Raw genomic sequence first — 26,106 nt, forward strand, 5'->3', positions numbered from 1 at the left:
TCTAAAAAGGCTACAAATCAGGCTTTTTCTTTTATATCCACTCCCACACTGATCTCTCCCTAAACATTTACCAGCACACCACTGCCTGCCGGCCGCTGAATGTGCTGATGTACATCATAACGCTTACATGTTGTTGGGGAAGTTCCCTGTGAATCCAGGTTTCCATGTGGATTACTTGGTTTATTACTAGATACATCTACCTGAGGTGAAAAATCAAAAGGAAACAAAATAGATTCTTCTATTAAAAAAACTAGCTTAGCATTATCTGTTTTAACCTAGTTCAAAAGTAAATTCCAGAGGCCAAATTTACTGCCCCCATCAATAAGCAATAAGAAAAGTTAGGGCTAACATGAAGCAGAGTTTAAAACTACAGTTTCTGCTCTTGATAGAGGAGTTAAAAACACATGAATTCATTACCTGCTTCAGTAACAACCACATTTTGATGGGTATCTCCTGGCTGATTTGTAAAATACGTCTTTTCTACAGGAGAAGTTGGAATGATCTCTGTAAATAATAAGTACACACAACATATACAATGATAAAAAAAGAAATACAAATGTAGATGAAAATAAAAGTTTATTATAAAACAATGTAAACATCATAGCTTTTATTTCAGAGTAATAAAGGTACATGAAATTATTCAACTGTAAAGTCATCATTTAATTATCTTTGAATAAAGTATCCACTTGGTGAATCTTTGCAACTGGATCTACTTGGTGAATCCTTGCAACCCAAATCTGCATTTACGAATCAACAGCGCATCTATACTGATGACAGCCTGCTTTGGCAATAATGAAACCAAGCAGGTACAAAGAAAGGCAAAGAGAAGCAGGAATTGGGAGCATAAGAATGTGAGACACTGGGGTTCCTGGGTGGCTCAGTCTGTTAAGTGTCTGATTTCAGCTCAGGTCGTGATCTCATGGTTCATGGGTTCGAGACATGTGTAGGGCTCCACGCTGACCACTCAGAGCCTGGAGCCTGCATTGGATTCTGAGTCTCCCTCTCTCTCTGCCCCTACCCCGCTCATGCTCTCTCTCTCTCAAAAATAAATAAACATTAAAAAAAATAATAAAAGAATGTGAGACGCTAACTGCAATTCAAAAGACAAGCATATCAGTACAATATTTAGATTTCTCCTTGCAGTAATAATCAGCAGATGACTACACGGATTGCACTGGGAATTGATGATTCAAGGAACAACATTCCAAAGCACATTTCTGTCCTAGAAAAACAGTGCCATACTTAGATTTGCTTTCGAGTAGTGTGTATTTCTTTTTAAAAAAACAATAATAAATTAAGGCTTGCAGGTTATTTCTTTCCTGGTTTTATGAGACAAGACCTCCTCAGTGGCCATGCAATTAAAAAGTGTCAAAATTTCTTACCATGATCTGATACTGCTGTGCCACCTATTTTTCCCCCTAGGGCACTGTTTGTTAAATTAACAGTTCAGTGAAAGTAAACTGAATTAGTAAGAAAAAAACCTGTAAACTTGTCTTTTGCTTCAAAAATATAATTCTTTGTTTATATTTGTCAAATGATGGAAAAGAAAAAACACATGCAACATTTTAAATTAGTTTATAATGTTAAGTTATTTTTAATACCATATTTGCTACTCTTTATTTGGCCACGTAGTCTCTCTTTATTGGAAGTTTACCATACACCATCCTGTAAGAATATTTATTACCCTTGTGTACATATCTCACTCTAACACTTTAATAGCCTCCTGGAGGTTTTAGATATGGTCCTTTCCTACACTCATTTTTCTACAGAACTGAGGCACCTTATGCCAGTCGGTGCTCAACTGGTATTTTCTGAATAAATAATACAGATATTATTCTATTTATTAACACAGAACTGGTTATTTAAAAAATTTTTTTTAATATTTTTATTTATTTTTGAGAAATAGAGAGAGAGCATGAGCATGGGAGGGGCAGAGAGAGAGGGAGACACAGAATCTGAAGCAGGCTCCAAGCTCTGAGCTGTCAGCACAGAGCGTAACGCAGGGCTTGAACTTGTGAACCATGAGATCATGACCTGAGCTGAATTCAGATGCCTAACCAACGGAGCCACCCAGGCAACCCAGAACTGGTTATTTTTGAAAATACTCTTAAAAATCTTTAAATTGATGTAATTTCTGATTAACAAAATTTTAAAAACTTAATCCCATGTATACTATATTTAATGTCTAAGAACAAGAGTGCATAATGCAATTTTAATGAATACAAAAATTAGATTCAGCAGTATCCCCTTAAAAATGTCTTAGGAAAACACTGACAGTCACAAAGAGTAGATATGTAACTCACAGAACAATAACAAAAAACAGAAAAGAGTGAAAAAATCAAGTAGTGAGTTATTCAGTTTCTTCATTAATTACTAGGTTAATTGTTTATTATTTCAGATATCATTGGTCATATTATTAGATGGCATGCAGGGGCAGAAAGAGGAGATGAAGTTCAAATCACACAGTACTTCAGGTGTAACTGGAGAATAAAGTTCAAAATAAGTGGTCTAATTCACAAATTTTAATAAATCCCACTGCTTACTCCTTTAACCCCTCGCCACCAGAAATTAATCATTCTCCACTAAAAAAGCACTGACCATATAAGCAAGAAATTTCATCAAACCAGCATCCCCTAAAAACAAAACACTAAGCTCAAAGAAGGTTAACAAATAGAAAGTAAAGATGAAAATATTCCAGTTAAAATAAAGAATAAAAATGCTATACACATAGTTATATATTTGTAACTATAAAACTGTACATGTGCATCAAAAACAAAAAAATACATAAAGGAATCTTATTCACAAAGCACAGGTTATTTGAAGATTTAGGTGGAATACAGAAGATAAAGAAGAAAATATTTTTTATCTTAAATGCTCTTTCCTGAGTAATATGAACCTAAATTACCTAATGTAAAACAAGTAAAGAAGATTCTGAGGTTGATAGTGTCCTGAATAATTTGGCAAGTATGAATGCAAAATAAAAGAAAATAGACACATGTACAAAGGGTCAAATAGTTTACCTAAAAGCTCAAAGAAAGGAGAAAAAGATGTTGTATTAAAGAATGCTCTGTAACATACTTTTTGCATTCAAGTACATAGTGTCACAAATTTAAAACATCAGAGAATTTCAACTTTATATTTTTCCAATAAAAAAAAATAAAGACAAAGAACATAAGTGCATAACAGATTTGGCTTTGCAAAGGCTTCTAGGATGGTAATGATGGATTTAGGGCTTTAAAGAATAAACTCACCAGGGATATAGAAAGCTGGCTAATATACTCAAGAGCAGGATAAATATAAGAGAAGGGTAAATCTTATCCAAATAATCCCTTGGGCTTTAAGGTCTTATGAGAAAAGGAATCATGTAATTTCAAGAGAATAATGGAAATAGCAGTACTTGATGGTAATTGCCTTCCATGAACACATTATGAGGTCAAGTAGACAGCCCCTCAAAAGATTTAAAATGATACTTCCCAACACTGAGGAGGAGAAAAACATCAAAAAAAAAATATTAAAGCCTAAGTATCTAGTTTGACTTTATTAGGTCATTAAAAAGAATTACTTTACAGAGTTTTTGCTGAGTGTCTACTTTTGGTCAAATTTTAATTTAGTCGATCTGTCCTCTTCACACTAATTCAAATTTACTATTTCAACAGGAAAATACAGCAGTGTAGCTCAGGTCAATACAATCTTCCCACGTGCTTCACGGGCAAGAAGGTGGAGACTTCAAACAAAAGCTATCTAAGGAGGTATGTTCCAAAGCATGACAATCATGGGAGGAACATGGCACAGGTCCCCACTTTTGTTTCCACTGTGGTTCAATGAGCCATAATCAGTCTGACTTTCACTGAGGAGCACATGCCAACAAATGATAAGCTAATGTTCCAGGAGAAAGTTGCTTTGTTCCCTTAAACTCACCAGATAATCACCCAAAGATCTGCTGTCCACGTGTGTAAATCTATAGGTGCTCTGGTGACTTATACCTACTTCACACACATTACACTAACTATTTAAAATATTTAAAAATAGATACACGTTCTTTGTAAAACCTATTTCCAAAACACTCTGACGTTCACAGAAAAATGTTCTTTTCTCTTAAAGACATGTCTCCAGATGTGTCTAGTTACTCCCTTCTATTTGACTGATTGGACAGTTTGCTCTAGAGCATGAAGTATAATTCAGTACACTGAGTGATATGACAAGGTACAAAGTAATTCCACGTTTCATAGCAGAGAAACAAAAGGATCCAAAGGAAGTGAAGCCTAAATACAAATAGTGAAGATAAAAATAGAAGCAAATACGCCCAACATCTGCTGTACCTCCTAACAGGACTTCCTACCTGGTTCATACTTGCAGATGTAATTGTGCTTCATGTTGCACCTGTCATCATTCCACTGGTAAAGGTAGGGCCCCCCCAGGCCTGGATTGGCTGTTGGTTGATGATACATCACAACACACTTTTCACTTCCACAGGAAGGTTCATCAGTATACCAGTTTCTGCAAACAGAGCAGCAGGAACACCTCTAAGTGATTTCAACCATCCTATTCTTTTGGTTTGGTTTTGTTTCAAGTTTTTTTTTTTGTATTTAAATTCCAGTTAGTTAACATATAGTATCATACTAGCTTCAGGAGTAGAATTTAGTGATTCATCACTTACATGTAACACCCAGTGCTCATCACAAGTGCCCTTCTGAATATCCATCACCCATTTAGCCCATTCTATTCTGACATCCTCAACCAAGTAATGTCCATAAAGAGGAAGAAGCTGTTACCATAGAGATGAATGAGCCAGTTCAGCTGACTTTTGCACTGAGATACCCGAACCTCTTTACAAAAGCCCAGCACTCTCTCCTACAGTAACACTCAGTACGTCTGCAGATGGACCCCTTGTTGTAGAGTATAAAATTGCTGCTATGGTACATGTAAGGCTCTATTTGGCTCCCAAGATTGAGGAGGAAGAAGGACCTTAGGCATTCTTAAAATCCAACAAAATAAAATCAAGCTCTTTGAGAACTGCTTCCGAGATGCCAGCATGTATGTAAGTCTCTTCTGTCACCAAATTTGTACCTCTCAGTACATATGTAGATATTTTCTGTAAATAACCTATTTCTTCCTCCATTATTTACAATTTGTTTAAAGTCCAAAGTCAAATCTGGTCTTGTTAAGCTAGAAATATTTCTGTCTTCACCTAGAAATACTTGTGATTTTCATCACTAAAGGGTTTTGACTCTAAATACAATTTTAATTTTTTTCAATTTATAGAAATTATTTGAATTAAAAAAAGAAAAAGAAAAAAACAAAACAAAACAAAAAACCCAGAAATCTCCCTCCTCCCTTTCCAGTCCCCCACAGCACACTTAACTCCTCAAGATCCCTACTCACCGGTACTGGGAACTGCTTCCATCAGACCACTGGTAGAGATCTGGGCAGGCACCAGATGTTTGCCCCTCTCCGTTTCGCCAAAGCCCTATCCAGAAATCACCATCAGAAATCCCTGTTCCTGGTTTTGTCAGGTTTTGCAACATACTTTCTATTAACTTCTGTTCTGCTTCATTCTCCAGGCTGAGGAGGGCCCCCCCCTCGCTCTCACAAGCCAGGCGTGCCTCCTGAAAGCTCACGCGGCTGGACAGTTCGTGGAAGTAGGCCATTTTGTAGCAGGGATGCTTGAGGTCAGCAAAGCACACCTTTTGGCCTGGAAAAAAGATAGCATGCATTGATTCTTTGAACTATATTCATAATGCTACTATGAATTAGGATTAAAGAACCAATCAAGGGGCGCCTGGGTGGCTCAGTCGGTTGAGCTTCCAACTTCGGCTCAGGTCATGATCTCACAGTTCATGAGTTCGAGCCCCGCATCAGGCTCTGTGCTGACAGCTCAAAGACTGGAGCCTGCTCCAGATTCTGTGTCTCCCTCTCTCTCTGCCCCACCCCTGGTCACTCTCTGTCTCTCTCTCAAAAGTAAATAAATATTAAAAAAAAGAACCAATCAAAACAGGATACACTCTCCCAAGAATGATTCCTCCATGGAATCATTTTATAGAGTTTATTTTTTAATTATTATTATCAATTTATAAAAGCAAAATGATTCCCTGGTAAACTTGTAATATGAACTTTTAAACACAGGACTCCAAAAAAACGTTTGTTAAGAGAACTCATGATTCTTCTGGCTTAGATACAAACCAATTACATAGCAAACAAAACTAGCAAAAGAAATTGCTTTTTCTTTTAGAGCAAAGAGAGCTAAAAGGTCAAAGTTATGAAAGAAAAATAATTCACAAAAGAACTTAATTTTTAAAACAAGTAAAAACCAATGTATAGAAGGTATCATAAAAAAGATACAAGGTGGCAAAATTTAAGGTGTAAACATTTGCTTTTATTGTATATATCTGAAAGCAAATACACTGAAATTGAAAGTTAATAGAGGCCAGAATGAAGGTAACTCTAGTAATAATTAACTTATTAATATACAGCATTAGAAGTGACAGGAGAGATTTCTAGAGTACTCTTTGAAAAAATTCTCATTATCAATTCTCTGAATATTTTCTGGTTTTATAGGACATGCTATGTGTGAGTGTCAATTGCTCAGCCAATGACCTCTCTTTTTACACAGGCAGCTCAAATGAGTCATAAACTCCAAATAAAATTTCCCAGATCTGAACTTAGAGAATCAAGTACTTAAAACAAACAAACAGAAAAGAAGTGCATTTTAAATACGAAAAAGCCAAATGGCTTAGGGTTGGAATAAACACATCAGGAAATAAAGGAGCTATTAAAAATCTCATCAGATGGGGCTCCTGGGTGGCTCAGTTGGTTAAGCATCTGACTTTGGCTCAGGTCATGATCTCACAACTCGTTGGTTCAAGCCCCACGTCGGGCTCTGTGCTGACAGCTCAGAACCTGGAACCTGCTTGGGATTCTGTGCCTCCCCATCTCTCTTCCTCCCCCACTCACACTCAGTTTCTGTCTCTCAAAAATGAATAAATGTTTAAAAAGTTTAAAAAGATAAAAAATAAAAAAATAAAAATCTCATCAATTGCTAATTATTGTCAATTTCTATAACTTGGATAAAGAGCAGGGTAGGCTGAAATTTGTTGAAACTCATCTTTCAAAGATGGTTAAACAATGAGCTAAAAACAAATTAGGTGATAAATATTTAGCAGACTTGAGAACAAATTATTTTTCAGCTTTAGAGTCTCCATTTATGTATTAAACACACACCAAATAAAAATGACTTCTTCAAATTTATTATAAAAAATGCCCTATTAGACTGGTTGAGATTAATTCCTTTATGAGTGTGAAAGGGGTAACACTGCATTTCTTTTAAATTTTCCCTAAATTAGAATTTCATTAAAATCAAATCCAAATTCACTTAAATTTACCTTTCCCTACAGTTAATCTTAACTATTGCTAGTTTTATTGCATATTTCTTTAGGAATAAAGATTGGGGACCACAAAATGTCCAAAATCCATTAATAAATAAATAGAATAATCAGAATTTGGAAAGGAAGTTTAAAATGTAATTTATATTTATACTTGTATTTTAAAGGTTTTTATGAATTACAGCACTTGATTAAGCCACCTATTCTGATATCTCTAAAGATTTTCAAAGTCAGTATATACATAAATATGTGTGTGTACATATATACACATATATACATATATTTTTAAGTCATATATGTGTTTGTGACAACAAATGAAGCTTAGAATAATTTTTGAGACTTCTTAATGGAATATCATCTTTTATAAAACTTCATTGTGTGACATCACTAGTTTACTTCTGCTCTAACAACATCTGTGAAGACTTAAAGACACAGGCAAAAGTTTGATTTAAAAAAAATCTCTCAGAATCAAATTTCATACACCTCTACATGTGAATTTCACATTTGTCTACATATGAAGCAGAATGACTTTCTCCTAACTACACTATGGATGATAATAACGTCAGGCCACAATAAATCCACATACATATCAGGGATATTAGAGTGTACAGGATTCAGCTAACTACCAGCAAGGGAAGTCCTATTGCTCTGTTGTTTAGATTTGCCCCCTTATTATCACCAGACATGTATGCCAAATGATAGGCAATCTCCAGAATGACCAACCTGTTTCATTTTGTTTTTCATTAGCTTCTTTGGGTCACTTCTGATCTCTGCTATCAACTTTAAAAACCGCCACGAATCCCTCTCTGTCTGTTATTTCTTTATCCCAACCCACTGTCCATAGCCTCCACTCCTTTCTTAGTCTTTTTCTGCGTTCAGTTTAGATTTGGCCTCAGAAAACAGAGGATTTATGAAGGATTTAATGTAAAATAAAGTCAAATTGTAAATGTAAAATAAAGTCAAATGCTAAGAAATTAAGGCATAGCTTTACTGCTTTCTTAAGATTCATCTTCATGAACATTATTCTTGTTGGGATTGAAGGTTTTTTTTCACTTGATATTTAATTTTGTGGCTGATGAAAAAAATTTGTCAGTAGTGGAGGGAGGGAGAGTTATTGTACTTAAACACTGGCTAAAAACTACAGCATTCAAACATTGGATTCTTAATTATAGTACACCACACTGAGTCAACATTGGTACCACATCCATTCTCCCCCAGAATCAGCAATTAATGACCTATGATGACACTCAAGTCAGGAGGGAGCAGGAATCCAGAGGCCATTAACCTCACAACGGTGTTTGAGTGATAGGCATTCAGTATCATGACACAAGCTGAGAACAGCCATCTAATACAATAGCAGTTGGAACAACGCAAGCACAACACCCAGTAGTCCTCTCTGTCTCATCAACTGTGATCCGGAGCCAGAAGCAACACACTGAATAATATGAACAAATTAACAGACTTCCCCAACTGATTGTTAATGAAAATGAAAATGCTAGTATGATTGACCATAGGAAAATGGAATTAAAGAGACTTCAAGAGGACAAATCAGTCTCAGATAAATAATCCTTGAGAGATGATCATGGAAGTCCCAGTGGCTGATTCTAATACAATTATTTATTTTAATTTCTCCTAATTTATTATTAGATTTTGTGATGACTTCATTGTTTAAAATGGTTGTTCCTGATGATATTCTAAAAATGTCATGAAGCCCAGTGAGTGTTGTGCCTGCATTTTTAACGCAAACTATTTCCATTTTCATCTCCTACATCCTTTACATATTTCTAAGTCTCAAAATACATCGTAACTGCATTCCCTTGAGTTTTCAACTTGCTCAATTTTTCACTCCAAGAACTCTCAGACTTGGATTTGACTCCAGCATTTCTGAAATATTAAGCTTGTCCAACAAGATTGTTTTGCAAGATGTCAAAAAGAAGCCGACTTAAAAAAAAAATCACCAGAAATTTGAAAGAGTAAACATTATTTATGTAACAAGGTTAGCACAAATTCAGAGGGTGCCTACGTGGGATTGATATGCTAAAAGTCTCTGTTCATGATCTTTAATGTATTAAAATATAAGTGCAACACAGATTTATTTATAGTGAGGGGACAGAAATGATGGTAAGAATCAACTCATTTATAAAATATGACAGCACTTTGAGGGGCATGTGGTTGCCTCACTCAGTTAAGCATCCAACTCTTGATTTCAGCTCCAGGTAGTGATCTCATGGTTCGTGGGGTCAAGCCCCACATCGGGTTCTATGCTGTCAGCATGGAGCCTGCTTGGGATTTTCTCTCTCCCTCTCTCTTTCTGCCCCTCCTCTGCTCATGTGCACACACTCTCTCTCTAAAAATTAATTAATTAATTTAAAAAGGTAGTAATTTGAATAAAATGCTTAAGAGAACTTTAGTGCAATGTGGAGATTTCTAACACCACTACGTGAGTCCACAGAGAAATAATGCTGATATAAGGAAAACCTAAGGTAGGGATTATATTTAAAGTAATTACTAATACTGCACAGGCCTGAGGTGGTAGCTGGCATGGCATTGTTTATGACAGGTATTCTCTCTTTAGTTGTGGAGGATGGAGTGGTCCAGCGTCGTAGGTGAGGGGGTAGAGACTGTGGTGGCTGCACAACAGAGGGACCCTCAGGGGATCAGAACAGGGGCCAGGTACTGGAACAGGCAGATATTCACTCCAAAGTATCCACCGAATATCAGCTGTGTCCTCAGACATTGAATGGAAAAGTCACTAGCAGTTCAGATCTACCAAGTCTGTTTTCACAAAAGGATACACATACATTGTCCACTTTTACTACCGTTTATATATCATCAGTAAAGCTGACAGTGTGAATTTCTTTACATCCAATTCTATTTCACTACTGACTACGGCTTCTGTGTGCAGATTTGGTCCAAGCTGTAGCAAAACCAGCGAAAGCAGCTATTGAATGCCCACCACCATTTCAGATGGTCACATTTGGCTGTCATGGCAGTGGAACTCCAACAGCTGGGAAACAAATGTTGCCCTAATTCCCAGAAAAGTTCCATTAATACAAATCTTCTGGAAGCAACTTTTCCCACTTCTGTAAAGGCTCATCTTCCTAGAGAACCATTGAGATGACCTCTCTTCTCATTCTGTGAGATCACGTGGAGAATCCTTTTCTCTGATCTTTAAATGTTACATTCAAATAAAATCTGCCATTGACTGTTTTGAACAATAAGAATTCTACAAGCTTCCACCCACAACATCAACTTCCATCTACTTTTCTACTACCCATAAAATATTTAGATGAATATTCAAATAACCATATCACAGTGTTATTACACAAGGCAACACTGATACTAACAATAATTTATTAAATGTCACCTAGCATCTCCAAGGACAAACATCCTTTGATTGTTGTTTTATATACAAGCATGACAAAAGACTTTCCACCTAGGATTCTGCACCTGTTAATTTTATACATACATGCATACAGAACTACATATATCCACATGCACTTTTGTTTAGAGATAATTCTCAGGACTGCCTACTAGGGTGAACATTCCTATCACGGTCACAGCTAAGATTCTGCTATTCTATTATTCCCATGAATAGATAGTTTTGTCTTCTGTCATAGTCATGAAATTCCTTTAGAGCTAAATATTGGCAGTAAATGCTTTTGACCTTGATGTAAAAGTGGAGCCAAACTCATAAAGTTATGGCAGTTTACTTTTTTCTTTCTGAATAGAAAGGATCTATGATTTAGTTTTATTTTGCTTATGTTTACTAACTTTCTGACAGTTGAGTCCTCTGTTAGTAAAGTAATAACATTTTTCTTATACCTCACACTAGCATCATATATTGTCAATATTGAGTATTGAGTTTATATCATAATTTTTAATAAAAATATAGAAGATATTGTATGAATTCCCATGGCTCAATCATGATCTACTTTTTGTTACAAAAAGAAAAAAAATTGTACAAAAGAGGATCCACATGATAAATCTTTCCCAAAGCAGACTGACTGAACTTTGGACATGTTACCAGATCCCACAAAATAATTTGTTTTTCCTAATTCTTTCTTACCCCTCCTCAAAATCAAACTGGTAAATGGGTAGATCCCACATTATACAGAGTGACATGACCTCTGATAACAAGGTTATCTGATTTCTAAACTAAAAAGAAATTCTTTGAAGCATTCCGTGTTCAATATTACACCTACTTCTTAAGAGCTATTCTTTATTTTAAAAAAAAGTTTTGTTATAATAAACTCTCATTTTTGTAACAGATTTTATAGTGCAATTAAATACATAATGTGCTATTATGAGTGTGCTGGAATCTATTTTCTTACATTAATAAACAAACTCAAAACTGGAACCCTGGGTCATTTCGTGAATGGTGGTGCCAGCTTTGCAAGGTCCTACCTCTCCCACTGGGAAATACCACAAGCTTTGAGAAGGTAACGGGACTCCTTGCTCAAACTCACACTTATCCAACTGGGCCACCCAGGCACCCATACTATGCATATTTAAAATTGAGGTCTAAATAGCAAATGGTAAACCAAGTAACTTTGTGACTTAAAAGTTCAAGCATTCAATCAGAAAGAACTGGTTTTGAATCCCAGAGCTATACTTGAATTGTAGGTACACTGGGAACATTACTTAAATGTTCCTGGCCTCAGTTTTCTTACCTAAAGGGAGCGTGGTTAGGAGTTCTAAAGAAATACAGATAAATAATAATAGCCAGACATTTATCAGTAGTTTAGCATGGATGGTCTCACTGCTAGCACAATCCACACCTTTGGGTAAATTAGGAAAAGATGTTCTTTCCTGGTGATACAGGCTGTTGAGCTAGAAAAAGTAGTGTTTTCCTCTAGGTGGCCTCAGCTCCAGGCGCAGAACTTGTATACTGAGCTCCCTCTCAGCTTCTTGGGACACACCTCTGTGCATGACACAATCTGCACAAATCTTTTCAAACCCCTTGATCCTCCAACAATCCTGTGCTGTTGGTCGCATCACGTAGATCTCACCCTATTTTAAAAATGAGGCAAGGGGGCATAGAAAAGTTAGATAATTTGCCGGATTCACACAGCTCATAAATCGGGGTTGTGAATCAGGCAGTCTAGCCCCGCAGTCCATGCCTTCACCCTGATGTCTATGCTGCCTCCATATATGTCTCAAATGTAGTACTTTTTCTAAAGTGAAATATTTAATGAATAAATAAAGGGACTGATGAATATACACATTATTCGGGTTTTCCTTGTTATAATTATTAGCGTTGATCTGTTATTGATTAGCACTGCTACTATATGCAAGGGTTTGTGCCTTGAGAGTTTGTTTTTCTGAGCAGCTTGTGAATTTTCTATTACTCTACAATTAGACATGGGATTAATATTGGGACATCTATCTCATATTTTCAAACCACATGCAGCCTTAGTTATTTTATCTAGTTCTTTCATTTTTCCAAATAAAGCAAAGCCCAATTGAATTTTTCCCAATTACAAAAAGTGTAACTTCAGTCAAATTGTCAGGCATGTTATATTACCAGTAATATGTTACCACAGTGAAAGAAACAATCCCGCCTGAAAGTTGTGTGCAGCCATCCACCTGTATGCCAAGTGCCTAGCACAGAAAGCTGTTATAAAATCTAGTTGAGAACATCAGCTGGGTTTCCACCCTGGACCCCTTTATATAATACTACCTCTTTTTTAACATTAATGTAATAGATATTACCTTCCTCAGGAAGAAGAGTTATAAAAACAAAACTATAAAATAATGAAAAATAGCAGTTAAGGAGTAATGGCTACGATAGATGTGTAATTTATTAGATGACTAGTAATAAGATTAATGTGTTCCTTTCTTGCCCAAGAGATACTTAAAGTAATTGCATCTTTGAAAACTGCTCTGTCATCACTTTATGCTTTTGATGATGTCATGCAATAGTACCACAGGCTGAGATATGCTCAGCAGATTTTTTTTGTATCTCCTTTGCTATCATAATAATCTATGGACTACTGGTCACCACCCAAGCACTTGCATAATTCTGTGGCATCTGCACAATAAAAGAAATATGTCTAAATCACCCAGTCTCCAATGTAAAACACATGCCAATTTTAATGAGTTCAAATTAATACATATTACATTTTTCTGCAGAAATTTGGAGGTACCATGAAATACACTTAGTGCCATTTTGCTGCATCAACAAATTGGGGATCACCGCTATGTGTACTAAAAAGAAAAAGCAAGAATTAAAAAAAAAATTCATTACTTTAAAACACTTAAAATGCTTAAAAGTATCCACATGCTCTTTAGACATATCTTCCCATCTTAGAAAACTGAGTTTTCAACACTTCTTTTTCATATGTATCCATGTCCCCATAAGTAAAATCCTCTTATCTTTGTCCTAAAGATGTCATTATCTACCAGTAAAGTCACAGAATTAAATGATTGTACTTCCTACAAATATTCTCTACACATCTGTGTTCAGCAACAAATCAGTACAAATCTAAGATCCTAAAAGTAGTTCACAACTTTGACTCATAAATTCATTAAGTCTTGCATTAAATACTCTTTAATTCATGAAATTACTCTCGCGGTTATCTATTTTTATTACATATTTGTGCATCAGAATAAGCATGACCACTAACCTATAAAAACACTTAACTATTACTGCTTGATGCTATTAACCCTTATGGGACAGATTATGATTATGAAGTTTGAAATGTAATTTCTTATTAAAATATTTTAACTTCATTTATAAATAATGCTTTCTATTTTTAAAACAGTGATGTATTTAAAAGTATTGGAGAGTATCTTATTGAATATTTTAAAGTGCTAAAACAAAAATTTGTATAGAGGATTATTTTGCAAGTTCCTGTCTTTTTTCTGGTGAAAGTAATTATTTTGGCACACTATATAGAAATTACTAATAGCTGTACTGATATTTAGCAAATAGAATGTAAGTATTTTCCTAATAATGGCCCCTGAAAGCTTCTTGCATTGGGCAGACACTCGATTGGAATTTTGGTAAATAGCCCCCAGTGGCAGGAAAAAGTTGATGCATACCTCAAAACTTAACACTGATCAGGTAGACAGTAGACCTACAACTTTCAACATGTCATGTTTTAGACTGTCTGCACTCATGCTATTATGGAGAAAATATATTTTTAAAAATTTGTCTTCAAAGGATAAAGTCACAAGTTTATAATGATCAAATTTTAATGTGATTTTTAGGGCCAAAGGCAATTAAAATAGTCATAAGAAAAACATAACTAAATAATTGTTTTGATATCAAGTAAACATCATCATTTATGTTAAATCAAATAAATCATGTTCAGTTAATTAGAAATTTTCCAGATGTCACCTACAATATGCTTATAAATATTTAATAGGAAAACACAGCAAAAGGTTTGCAACAATTTATGCGATAATACAACACAAAATAAACTTCTCATCAATAATCTTTTAAGTTCTGTTTTTACTTTATATATTTCTTTTCCGCAAAGTTTATGGCATGTAAACAAGAATATGCCAAATGGATACTATTTAAGTCAATGGAGTGTTTCTATGTGTTTAAAAAACACCATATGCTAAAAGCCTGGTCTGTGCTGTTGATTTATTTCTAAGAGTAATTCTCATAAACACAAAGTCAGCCAAATATGTAATTGACACACTCAGGTCTATATAATACACTTTTTCTTCAAAGCCAAATTAAGGGGGAAAGGATCTAATGTTATGGCTCCTGTGACATCCTTACCTGATACTGTAAAGTTTTCATTTTATAAATATAAAGACTCTGATTTTCTCCTCCCCCACCCCCCATATAAGTAGCATGTATGTCCAAATGATAGTTCACAGTGTATTTAATTCCAGTGTCTCCAGAGGGCCAAAAGTTAGTGGAGAATGATTGATAACTAGACATTTAAGAATTATATTCTTAAGATGCAGAGCATCACATATTGCTGAGGGGAAGATCAGCAACAATTAAGCGTAATATGTCAGTTTCTAAAGGTCTGGCTTCACTACTGATTAAGTACATGTCATTTGTCATCTATCTCTACCTCTAGTGACACCTGTTATACAGATGCACAGAATGTGAAAGGGAATTTGTGCTTTTTACCTTTAAAAAAAAAAAAAACTTCCACACTTAAAACACATGCTCACCTACATTCAACAAATATTTACAGAAACACTTTTTTTTTTTTCTGCCTCGACACTGTTTTCCAGAGTGGCTGCACCAGTTTGCATTCCCACCAACAGTGCAAGAGGGTTCCCGTTTTTACAGAAACACTTTAATCAGCATCTCAAGAAATTTCAATAAGGATGGTTATGCTCAAGTTTCCTGCAAAGCCCGACTCACTCATCCTAAGCTTTTGAGACTCTTCGTGTTTTAAGAGTCCTTGCCCAAAAGTAAGGAAGGGTGAATACGATATAAATTACTCAACAACAGAACAGAAGTCGAAGAAAAATTAAAATCAGAGCGAATGCTGAGAAGCTTGCCAATTCTGACCCATTTCCCTGACACTGACTCAATCCACCTAAATGGGCACCTACTGTGTGCATGGACCTGCGGTCATTACCATGTACACCTCTGCCCAACTCGAGCTGACTTCATTTTCTGAGAAGTCCCTAAGTTGGAATAAGGCGTGCAAAGGAAAGGAGTCTACAAGGATCGGTCAGTCCCCCGTTCTTCGTCAGCGCTCCCTGAGAACAAAGGCTGTGCGCCCGGGAGTCTGTGAGCGCCCCACAGCTAGCAGGTCTGGGCTGGGAAATCATCCGAGTGAACACCGTGCGCGGACTGAAGTCGAGCCAGACCAACAGGGGGTGACATTTCTGCAGTGGTTCTTGCGGCTTTGGGTTTCCTCTGCCTGCTCCATGGTACCCCACCCCTTTTTGCAGGTGCCAAGCCCTGCCCGGTGGCCAACTCCCTTACAAAGAAGGTGGAAATTACTCCTGGAAAACGCTGTAGTGCTCATGATAAAGCAGAGCTCGCTTCACAGCTACGGAACCAGGCACTTCCAAAAAATTGAAACTTTTCTCTGTGCGTGTTTTGTGGGGGAGGGGAAGAAAGCGGAATACAATCTTTTCCCCCCACCCCCACGCCCCCTGCTCATCTCGGCCCCGTACCCTGCACAGGTTTCCAACCTCCAGGAGAGCCTTCATCCCAGGACGGTCGGTCCCGCACCAACCTCGTCCGCGCGCCCCGCGGTCCCCTCTCCCGGCTCATCCGCCCGACGGGCGGCCCCCCTGACTCACCGCTGACCACCCGGCGGCAGAAAACTCCGTGGCCGCAGAGCAGCGCGGCGCCCAGCAGCAGCCAGACCACGCGGCTCATCGCGGCGCGGCGACAGCAGCAGGTGTTGCGCGAAGCGAAGACGGCCTCTGCCCGCCGCGCAGCGGTAGCTCTAACCTCTGAGCCTCCCTGCCTCCCCGCCGGGCCCTACTCCCACCGCCGGAGCCCAGCTGGCCGGCCGCCTGCACTCATTGCCTTCGGCGGGGCCTGCAGCCAGGCGCGCTCGTGCCGCGCGCGGGTGTGATGGGCTAGAGCGCACCACAAGGCGGGTGCGCGTTGAAGGAGAGGAAGTAGAAGTTAGAGGGTCCCGCGTCTGCCCCAGAGGTGAAGCGGAAGCCCCGGGCTGGACCCCCGGGCTGGACCCCACTCGCGCCCTGTGCTCCTGTCCCCGGCCTCTGGCTAGCGTAGGAATGAGCCCGTGTGCCTAGTCCCGGCTCTCAAGGCGGCGGCGGCAGCAGCAGCGGCGGCGGCGGCGCTGTGCTGGCGGGGCGGTCTTATATACCCACATCCCAGGGTTCCAGCCCCTCTCGCTAGCAATGATTTTTAACTACTTCGTCTCTCCCGCTATGCGGAGCATCCCAGCCCCTCCCCTAAAAACTAGAGCCACTTTGAAAAAGAGTGCAGTCAGCAGCCCCACCTCCTCCCCTCCGCTTCCCCGGGTGCCCTCTTCCCATTCGCTAACAGACCAGATACTCGTTTGTGTGAAATGTGACAGCTTTGCTATTAAACTCTGGCAAAAGTTGGATCCATTTGGTTTTCTCAAAGATTAATGTCCACGGGGATGCCAAGTTGTGGGGCCTTTCTCTTTTTGTGCTAAATTGCTTGATCATATGTATTGCTAGATTCAGGGCACTAGCCACTATTCAAGATGGATTGGCGAAGCGGGAGCCAAAACCTGCTCGGTGAATTATATAACGTGGCAGGTTTTTCCCCACCTAGGTTCTGCAAATAGATTACTTCCAAGCAGGTTGTTTAACTAAATTGCCACAGGAGCAAATTGAAGAGAAGACTATTTAAAGCACGGTTTTCCCAATTGATTTCCATCTCAGTATTTGCAGCTCCAGAGAAAACCATTAACGCAAATATTCTGAATACTTGGGAATTTCTTGGATGTAAATGTATGTATTTCTTTGCACTCATCTCTCCCTGACCTGTGGTTTCTATTAAAAGTAAAGCATTCTAAAACCCACAAAGACATTTTTTTCCCTTACCTGACTTGGTCTTCATTGTTTCAGTCCCGCCAAGGATGCTAGATTGTAACCTGCAGTATTGGAAAGAAGTTCCCAAGAGTTTCATCTATATCGAGGGGCACCTGGGTGACTCAGTTGGTTAAGCACTGGACTCTTGATTTCTGCTCGGGTCATGATCTGGGCAGTTTGTGAGTTCATGCCCACCATTGGGGCTCGGCGCTGACAGTGTGGAGCTTGCTTGGGATTCTGTCTCCCTCTCTCTCTCTGCCCCTCCCCCACTTGCAGTCTCTCTCTGTCTCTCTCTCTTTCTCAATAATAACAAACTTTTTTTAAAAAAGGTGTTTCATCTATATCTAGTCCCTGATAGGAACCCTGAGGATACTCTTACAATGAGCTTCGGTAGAATTGGTATTTTCTCATTAGGATGCTTTAAATGCACCAAGATTTGGGGCACCTGGGTGGCTTGATCGGTTAAGCGTCCGATTCGGCTCAGATCATGATCTCATGGTCCGTGAGTTCAAGCCCCGCGTCGGGTTCTGTGCTGACAGCTCAGAGCCTGGAGCCTGTTTCAGATTCTGTGTCTCCCTCTCTCTCTGCCCCTCCCCTGTTCATGCTCTGTCTCTGTCTCAAAAATAAATAAACATTAAAAAAAATTAATGCACCAAGATTTGTGAAATAAAATCCTTTGGTTTTAATGGGTGGTGCATTTTCCGGTAACACCTCCCTGTCTTTGGTTTTCATAAGCCACAAGTACACTCTGAACATTTATTGAACGGCTTTCTTGGGAAAAAGAAGGTAAATCTTGCTACAGTAAGAACAAGTCTTGCAGAATAAAAATTTCAGCACTTATAAAGACCTTAAGGATAATTAAATCCACCCTACTCAAGAAAGTGTAATTTCATGATAATCATAATAATGTCTATCACTTTATTTTTCCTTGTATTACCATTAAATTACTAATTTGTCTCAGGGCCATGGGCAATTAATAAATCTTACAGAGAGTATGGATCTTGTTTCACTACTAGCTGGATGTCCAAAAGAAGCAGGAACTGCTGGGATTTTGAATGGAAATGGAAAATATAAATCCTCAAAGGCATGGAGATGTATATAGCTCAGCCCTGTAAATCCTGTCATAGTGTCACTGGGTGTGGCTGTGGTCAGAAAGCTGCTCCAGGGACTCAGAGTCCAGTGTGGAGAAAGAAATGTAATAATGACTGGAGTGGAAGTCTGAATGCAGTGTCATGGTTAGCATAGAGGAATGAGGAATTAGGTATTTTCGTAGGCGTTCTCTAGCATTTGTCCAGGTTGAGCATGATAACCCTCAATGGCTGATTGATTACCTGAGTGCCCCACATGCCTACGGAATTAGGATTCTTGACAGGGGCTCGTTTCTCCTTCTGTGCCATCCTATTCCCAGATATTCACGTGGCCCAGGGCTGTCATGGAAAGTTCTCTATTTGGGAAGGAATACCAGTGGATTTCCTACATATCCATACACCCCAATGTCCTAAATGGCTCAGATGCCTAAAAAGTCAGCCAGTCCATGAAGCTACTATTGGCAAGAGGGAGCTCTGTTGTTTTAGTACTCCAGAAAATCCAAATTACAGTAAAAACTGTATCCTCAATATGGTTGCACAGACTTCTAAAATATAATTTGTTATCTTTAGGCTACGATTATATCGGTTCAGAGTGGCTGCACCCATTAACTAAGACTGCTCAGAAGTTATCCTAGGAGCTGTCTGACTTATCAAGACAACAAATCATTAAAAGGTCTTTTTAGATGTAATGTTTTTAAAGGGATTGGTTAATAATACCAACCTTTTTCTTTGTTTCTCCATCACCAGAAAACATCTGGATGAATCATCATTAAAATAAATTCAGAGAGCACATTTTGGATAGTCATAAATATGGAATTTTAGTGGCACCTGATATTCTCTTCGGAGAGTATGGGAGGGGGGAATCTCTCTGAAATAATTTTTTTATATAGCAAAGTGGGAGATATAAATTTAAAATTTTCAACAAAATTCCATTTTAAAAAACCTGGGGTTTAGGGGACAGCAACAAATATTAATTTTTAAAGAAATGGCTGTTTTTCCCTGTGAGTATGCATAAGTTATCATAAAAGACAAAGGACTTTCTTATAGCAAACACATTTCAGTTCCAGAAATTTAAGAACTGCTTTCCGATCAATCAGGAGATAAGAGTTCCCTTAAGGGCAACCAAGAGAAGCTAGGGTTATGTGAGGAATTTTTGCACATGTGTAGAGTTCAGCCTCCAGATTTCCTGAAACCAAGGTGTGATAACACCACATCAGTGACAATCCTGAGAGGTTGCAAGTTAAGATTCTCTGCCCACTTAAAAAAAAAAAAATCAAACAAGAACTTCAAACTGTTTAAGCTAAAAAGTTCAACGTTGACTCAACAACTTAAAATGTGTCTTTTCAAGCCCCAAAATAGACAGGTAATCTCAATAAGAATGGTCCCAAAGAAATCTCAGGCATTATTCAACCACTGAGTCTCCAGAGGCTCTAAAACATCAATTAAGCAACATCCAAAGTTTTGAAAAGTGACATCAGGCCTCTTAATAGTGTGCTGTGGAATCTGTCTGTCCCAAATATACAACTTACTCCTTCACTGTCCCTATTTCCTTTCAGATGTTTGCAACTCCCGGTGAGCATCTGTTTCTTATGTCCATTAATAAGCCTCAAGGACAGACAGTCTGAATTCCAGGCACCAATTTGCATTCAGTGGCTTCTCACTTGAGCAGCTCTGTACAGTGGTTTTAGCCACAACCACAGCAGGGTTCATTCATATGTGTTCTACAGCAAAAAGTGACAAATATGGTTGCCTTAGTTCAGACTCCTATAATAAAGAATTATAGACGGAGAGACTTACAAACAACAGCACTTTATTTCTTACGGTCATTGAGGCTGGAAATCAGAGATCAGGGTACCAGCATGGTAGGGTTCCATTGAGGACCCTCTTCTGGGTTACAAACTGCCAACTTGCGGTTAGATATTTATATGATGAAAAGGGAACTAAAGAGCTCTCTGTGGGCACAGTCCCAAGCAAGAGGTCTCCACTCTCATGATCTAATTGCCTCCCAAAGGCCCCACCTCCTAATATCATCACACTGGGGGGTTAAATTTCAACATATGAATTTGGGGGGAGCATATAAACATTCAGTCCAGAGCACTGGCCTACAAAAGAGATTTATTAGAATGCTTAAACTTATTATAACTAATATATCTGAAATGGTATTGAAATCCAATATTAACTAATTTATTCATTCTATTACACTTTATTTAATGATGGTTAATAACTCTCTTGACAACTATCAAAATATTGCCACGAGATAATAAAACAAATGTTTGAAAGTCAAAAAATAAAACGACTACAATATAACCATTTTTGCAGTAGGCAAAAACAGTTTATTATTTTCTAAATAATAGTTGTCATTTCCAGGAAGACAGCATTGAATCCAAGGTTTATCCTCCCTATTCTTCAGAAATGACACCTTGACATCTGTGCAGGCATGTAATTGGCTCATTGCAAGAATGAACAGTTGGACCAATTCCCCCATGATTTACTCGTTCTTTTCAAAACACATCTGTGCGATAGGATACATGACCTACCTCATTCAGGAGCCAGTCCGACTCTTCTTTATAATTCCAGTAGAAGTTTTAGCCTTGACAGTGCTTTTTAAGACAGTGTTAATGTTCATAAGGTTGTTAGAGATTTAATGAAGAATTATATACACTTCAAAAACATGCTTTCCTATCCTTTGAAGTTTAAATTTAGGAACTACTGAGTCTGTTACATGCTCTGACCATTCAGGTGAGCAGTTAAAAATATTTGTAAAGTTCAATTATATCTTATCAGAATTTATGTGAATGTCTAACTAAATATCAACTCAGTAAATTAAATTTTCCTTTTAACGCTTCTTTATTAATTTAAAACAATGCAATTGGGTACCATTGCTATCAATCTAGCATGCACCAATACTTCTCAATTACCGAATCTGGTGTTAATATACATGTATACAAGTAAACAAAAGTGAGATAATTAAACTGAAAAAAAAAAAAGAAAGGATAAACTGTGGTCATCCTTACTTCAAGAGTCTGGCCTGAATTATCTAGGTATGTAGTTGACAAAATCTTCATTGAGCATTGTGCTATGGAAGAATTACTTAGCTAGCAGAATCATAATCTAAATTTTCAGTTAATATAATTTTGGGCACATTTCTTCACTTTTTTAGTTTTTACTTTTAAAATATAAAAAGAATGCAGGGGTGCTTGGATGGCTCAGTTGGTTTAGCGTCCAACTGTTGATTTTGGCTCAAGTCACGATCCCCGGGGAGTGGGATTGAGCCCCATTTCAAGCTCTGTGCCAAGCACGGAGCCTGCTTGAGATTCTCTGTCTGTCTATCTCTCTCTCTCTTTCTGTCTCTTTCTGCCCCTTTCCTCTGCTCATGTTCTCTCTCTCTAAAATAAAAAAAAAATTAAAAGTTAAAATAAAATATAAAAAGAATGACTTGAAGAAGTTCTGTGCTTCCTGACTGGATGGCATTCTGCCCCAGAAATATTGTTATTTCACAAATTTTTCAAATCTTAATCTTTATGTGCACTAAATCATCCCCAGCCATAATAAGTCTTATCTGCATATATTCACTAATTTTTCAAATATATACAGATGAAAATTAAATCTTTAAATGTCACTAAATTCATAAAACTTTTTTCCACATTTTTTTATTAAAACTTGCTGAAAAACAATAGTTATTATGTAGGTATCATGGAAAAATATGCATGTTAAAAATGCTCAAAGAAGTTGGGAAACACTAAGCTAGGTTATTTCTAAAGCCTTTTCAGCTTTGCATAAAGTTCTATTTCTTTAACATTAAGAAAGACTAACAATTTTCTTCCTTTTTTTCATCCCCCTCTTCCTTCTTTCCCTCCTTTTCTACCTTCCTCCCTCCCTCCCTCTCTTTCTCTGTTTCTATAAAAAAGACTACGCCAATTTATAATGAATGGGTACACTCTCTTACTTGATTTCCAAATACATCAGAAAAGAGCAGTCCTGGAAAATCTGCTATGGTCCTTTGAGTAACAGATCAACATATCCACAAATGCCATATAAATGGAAAATTCAAACAAAGCAAACTGAAACTGAGTGTCAGGTTGAGTGAAAGAAAATCCAGCTAAGAGACCATAAAACTATGAATGAATATTTGATAAGCCAAGATTTTTTTCCATAAAAGTGCTCTACTTTATTGAAAAGGAAAGTGTGTCAGGAAGAGAAATAGCTAAAGACCTAGAAAACATAAAATATGCCTTTATGATAGTCACAAATATTCAGCATTTCTCCAAAAATACCAAGTAACTAAAAAACACTGGTGTCAAAGCAACCATAATAGCAATAATCTGGGGAATGTAGAATTACATATCAAGTTAGAGGGAATTTGGGAAAGAAAACAAAGGTATTAGGACAAAAAATCAATTTAAATATCCTTCTGGAGGTACATCTGTCACTTCACTATTTATTCGTATACTGTTTCTAAGGGTAAATGGCTTACATGCCAAATGTGTGCGTATACTGCAGCACAGCAGAATGGAAATTTGGGGAACGGCAAGGAACATGGTGTCAGATAACTCATAGATATCAGCACCCATAAAGGTCTCTTTATCCTCTAGACTACACTTTTTTATATGTAAAAGTTATCATCTACCTGTAATATATTCTATATATTCTGTATTCCAAAGAAACCCCTTTGAAAGAAACCTGAAGAAAGGGAAAAAAATAATAAAAGTAAGTACATTTCTATTGTGAAATTCTTTATACCCCCCCAAAATTAATTAATTAATTACCATATTACATTTTAAAAAAATGATGCTATAAGATTGCTGTCTAGAGAATGAACACAAAGATTCATAAGGCAGCTTTAACTTTCAAGAGCTTTCAAGATCAGAGAGACAAGAAATCATCATGAATGTAGGTAGCTAAGTACCTCCTATTGTCCCTAACAGGTTGGAGTCATTTAATCTGAAACTAAAAGGATAAAGAATGGATTATATTTTTAAATATTTATGAAGTCAAGTAATACAACAGTTACAAAAAGATATAAAGTTCTCTAAACAAGACTGGGGTAATCATTGTGAATTCAAGTTCATCTCCACTAGAGCTCATTACCACGTAATTCTAATGACTTTTGAAAAAACACTTATTGGCAATAAAATGAAAGCCTCAATATCTTAATCCCTTAATCAATCCTCCCACCTGTACTCTTCAATGTCTCCCTAAACATGTTACTCCGCATGGTTTATTCTAACCTGTTGAGGGCCACCGGAACCCTGGAATCTTCTCCCACACTCTGTATTGTTTTCCTTAACTCAAGTTAAAAGTTCAGGGCACTAAGAATTCTTCTCTTTGTGATGATCATGATAGAAAAGATGACACTGTCCTTCTACCTCTGCATACATCTACAGAATGACCTTCCCTGACCACATGATCCAAATCCTCCCCTGCTTATCCGTCTCTCAGTTTATATTTATGACTGCAGCTGTTATTCATTCAACATACATTTAGTGAGCACATATTATTGTTACAACTGGGGGTATACTTGTTTACCTGTTTAATGTTTGCCTTTTCCCACTAGATCGTATGAGATTTGAGCTGATTTTATTCCTTACCTGTAGGTGCCTGATAAATATTTATCAAACAAATAAATGAAAGAATGAATGAATCTCTGAATTAAGTTTTTTACCTTCACCTGAAGTCAGGTTTTGTAACTTCTCCTTTTTCTTTTCCTGCTTACGTGAATGGCAGGTAGGGAGGAAACTTGGATAACTTCATCCGGCACAAGACACCTTCCTCTCTTCCACACTTGCTTACTCCTGTGGCAGAGATGAAAGTCTTCTAAATTTCCAAACTTTCCTTTCCTTCACTAATAGTAAAGGATGTCAGACTTGCAAGGGGGGAAGTTTTCAAGTGTAATCCAGGTCACTTGGATTCAAGAATCTTAGTTTAAATATATCTTCCTATTCTGCAGAAATGTGGAATCAATATGACTTCAGCTGTAAGTATTCTTAATGAGACGGTGTGCACATGAGTCCAAAATTCAGACATCTGAATTTAGTGTCAGACACTCTAAATTTTGTTTTTTACTATCACACAGCTATATGCTCCTGTCAGTAACATCTTCCACGAATACAGTGACCACATGTCCCAATTTGCCTGGTAAACTTTTAATTTGCCCCAAACAGTGCCCACCTACACCTTGATATGTTGCATGTGACTATCACCTCATATCTATATGAAACTTATTTGTATATTTTTTTAAGTTTATTTTTTTGAGAGGGTGGCGAGAGGCAGAAAGAAATGGAGAGAGAGAACCCCAAGCAGGATCCACAGTCAGCGTGGAGCCCAATGCAGGGCTTGAACTCAGGACCACAAGACCACAATCTGGGTCCATACCAAGAGTCAGACACTTAACATATGGAACCAGCCAGGCACCCTGAAATTTATTTTTTAATAGCCAGAAAAGAATATTTTCTTGCTCTGGTTTTTAAAAATATTACATTATACTTCTCCTCCAGTAGTCAGGCAAGTACATTATGTCCCTTTATGTGCCCACATCAGTCTCCTTTAGGGCAGATACCACGTTAGCACACATCAATTCACTTTAGGGCAGATACCACATTATAAAAGATACTGTATCCCAGTACCCAGTATTAGGAATTCAATACATGTTGACATCAATTAAGATTTTTCAAAAGCCTACAGATGGTAATTGTAGAATAAAATTTTACCTGAATGTTTTCTTATATAATGTTCACTATCTGACTGTCAGATATTGAAGATATAAATAGAAATAGGAACATGCATTTATTGTTCAAATGTTATCTGAAATTCATGTCAAAATTATTAGGATTTAAAATATTTTATAATTTTTCATCAAGTTGCTGCAACCTTTCTGAATTATGAAGCTACTTGCTCATTTGCTGAACTCCACAATTGCCATTTTTAGTGTGGTATTGAGGTGAGGCCTAAAAAAAATAAAAACATCCAAATAAAGTGGCCATTATGACCATATTTCTTTCCAAAAAAACCTCAGAGATATTTTGTTGAGCCCGTGGGATTCATAAAGCACACTTTGAAAATCAGAATTTCAATCAATAAATAGCTATAAAGCCCTAGATAAGGGTCAAAATGTTCAGAATCTACCAAAGGCAATCATAGCTCAAATATGGAGAAGGCTTTTGAGATTC

General features: G+C 37.4%; 1 protein-coding gene across 3 annotated transcripts in view; it reads right to left on the reverse strand.

The window, feature by feature from the left end:
• The window catches only part of CHODL (chondrolectin), a 31,155-nt gene extending 6,413 nt beyond the window's left edge, over positions 1 to 24,742 (reverse strand). The window contains exons 1-4 of one of the 3 annotated variants that reach the window (XM_053220663.1): positions 24,603 to 24,742; positions 5,383 to 5,692; positions 4,340 to 4,497; positions 418 to 504 (exon numbers count right to left, since the gene is read on the reverse strand). In XM_053220663.1, the coding sequence (XP_053076638.1) occupies positions 418 to 504; positions 4,340 to 4,497; positions 5,383 to 5,648 (511 nt within the window). In that variant the 5' untranslated portion in view covers positions 5,649 to 5,692; positions 24,603 to 24,742. Of the gene's footprint in view, positions 1 to 417; positions 505 to 4,339; positions 4,498 to 5,382; positions 5,693 to 16,616; positions 17,211 to 24,602 lie in introns of those variants that run through there. The other 2 variants (XM_053220662.1, XM_027041786.2) reach the window with 2 other exon arrangements.
• Between the last annotated feature and the right edge of the window lie 1,364 nt (positions 24,743 to 26,106).

This window comes from Acinonyx jubatus, chromosome C2, assembly GCF_027475565.1.
Source record: "Acinonyx jubatus isolate Ajub_Pintada_27869175 chromosome C2, VMU_Ajub_asm_v1.0, whole genome shotgun sequence".
Lineage (NCBI taxonomy): Eukaryota > Metazoa > Chordata > Mammalia > Carnivora > Felidae > Acinonyx > Acinonyx jubatus.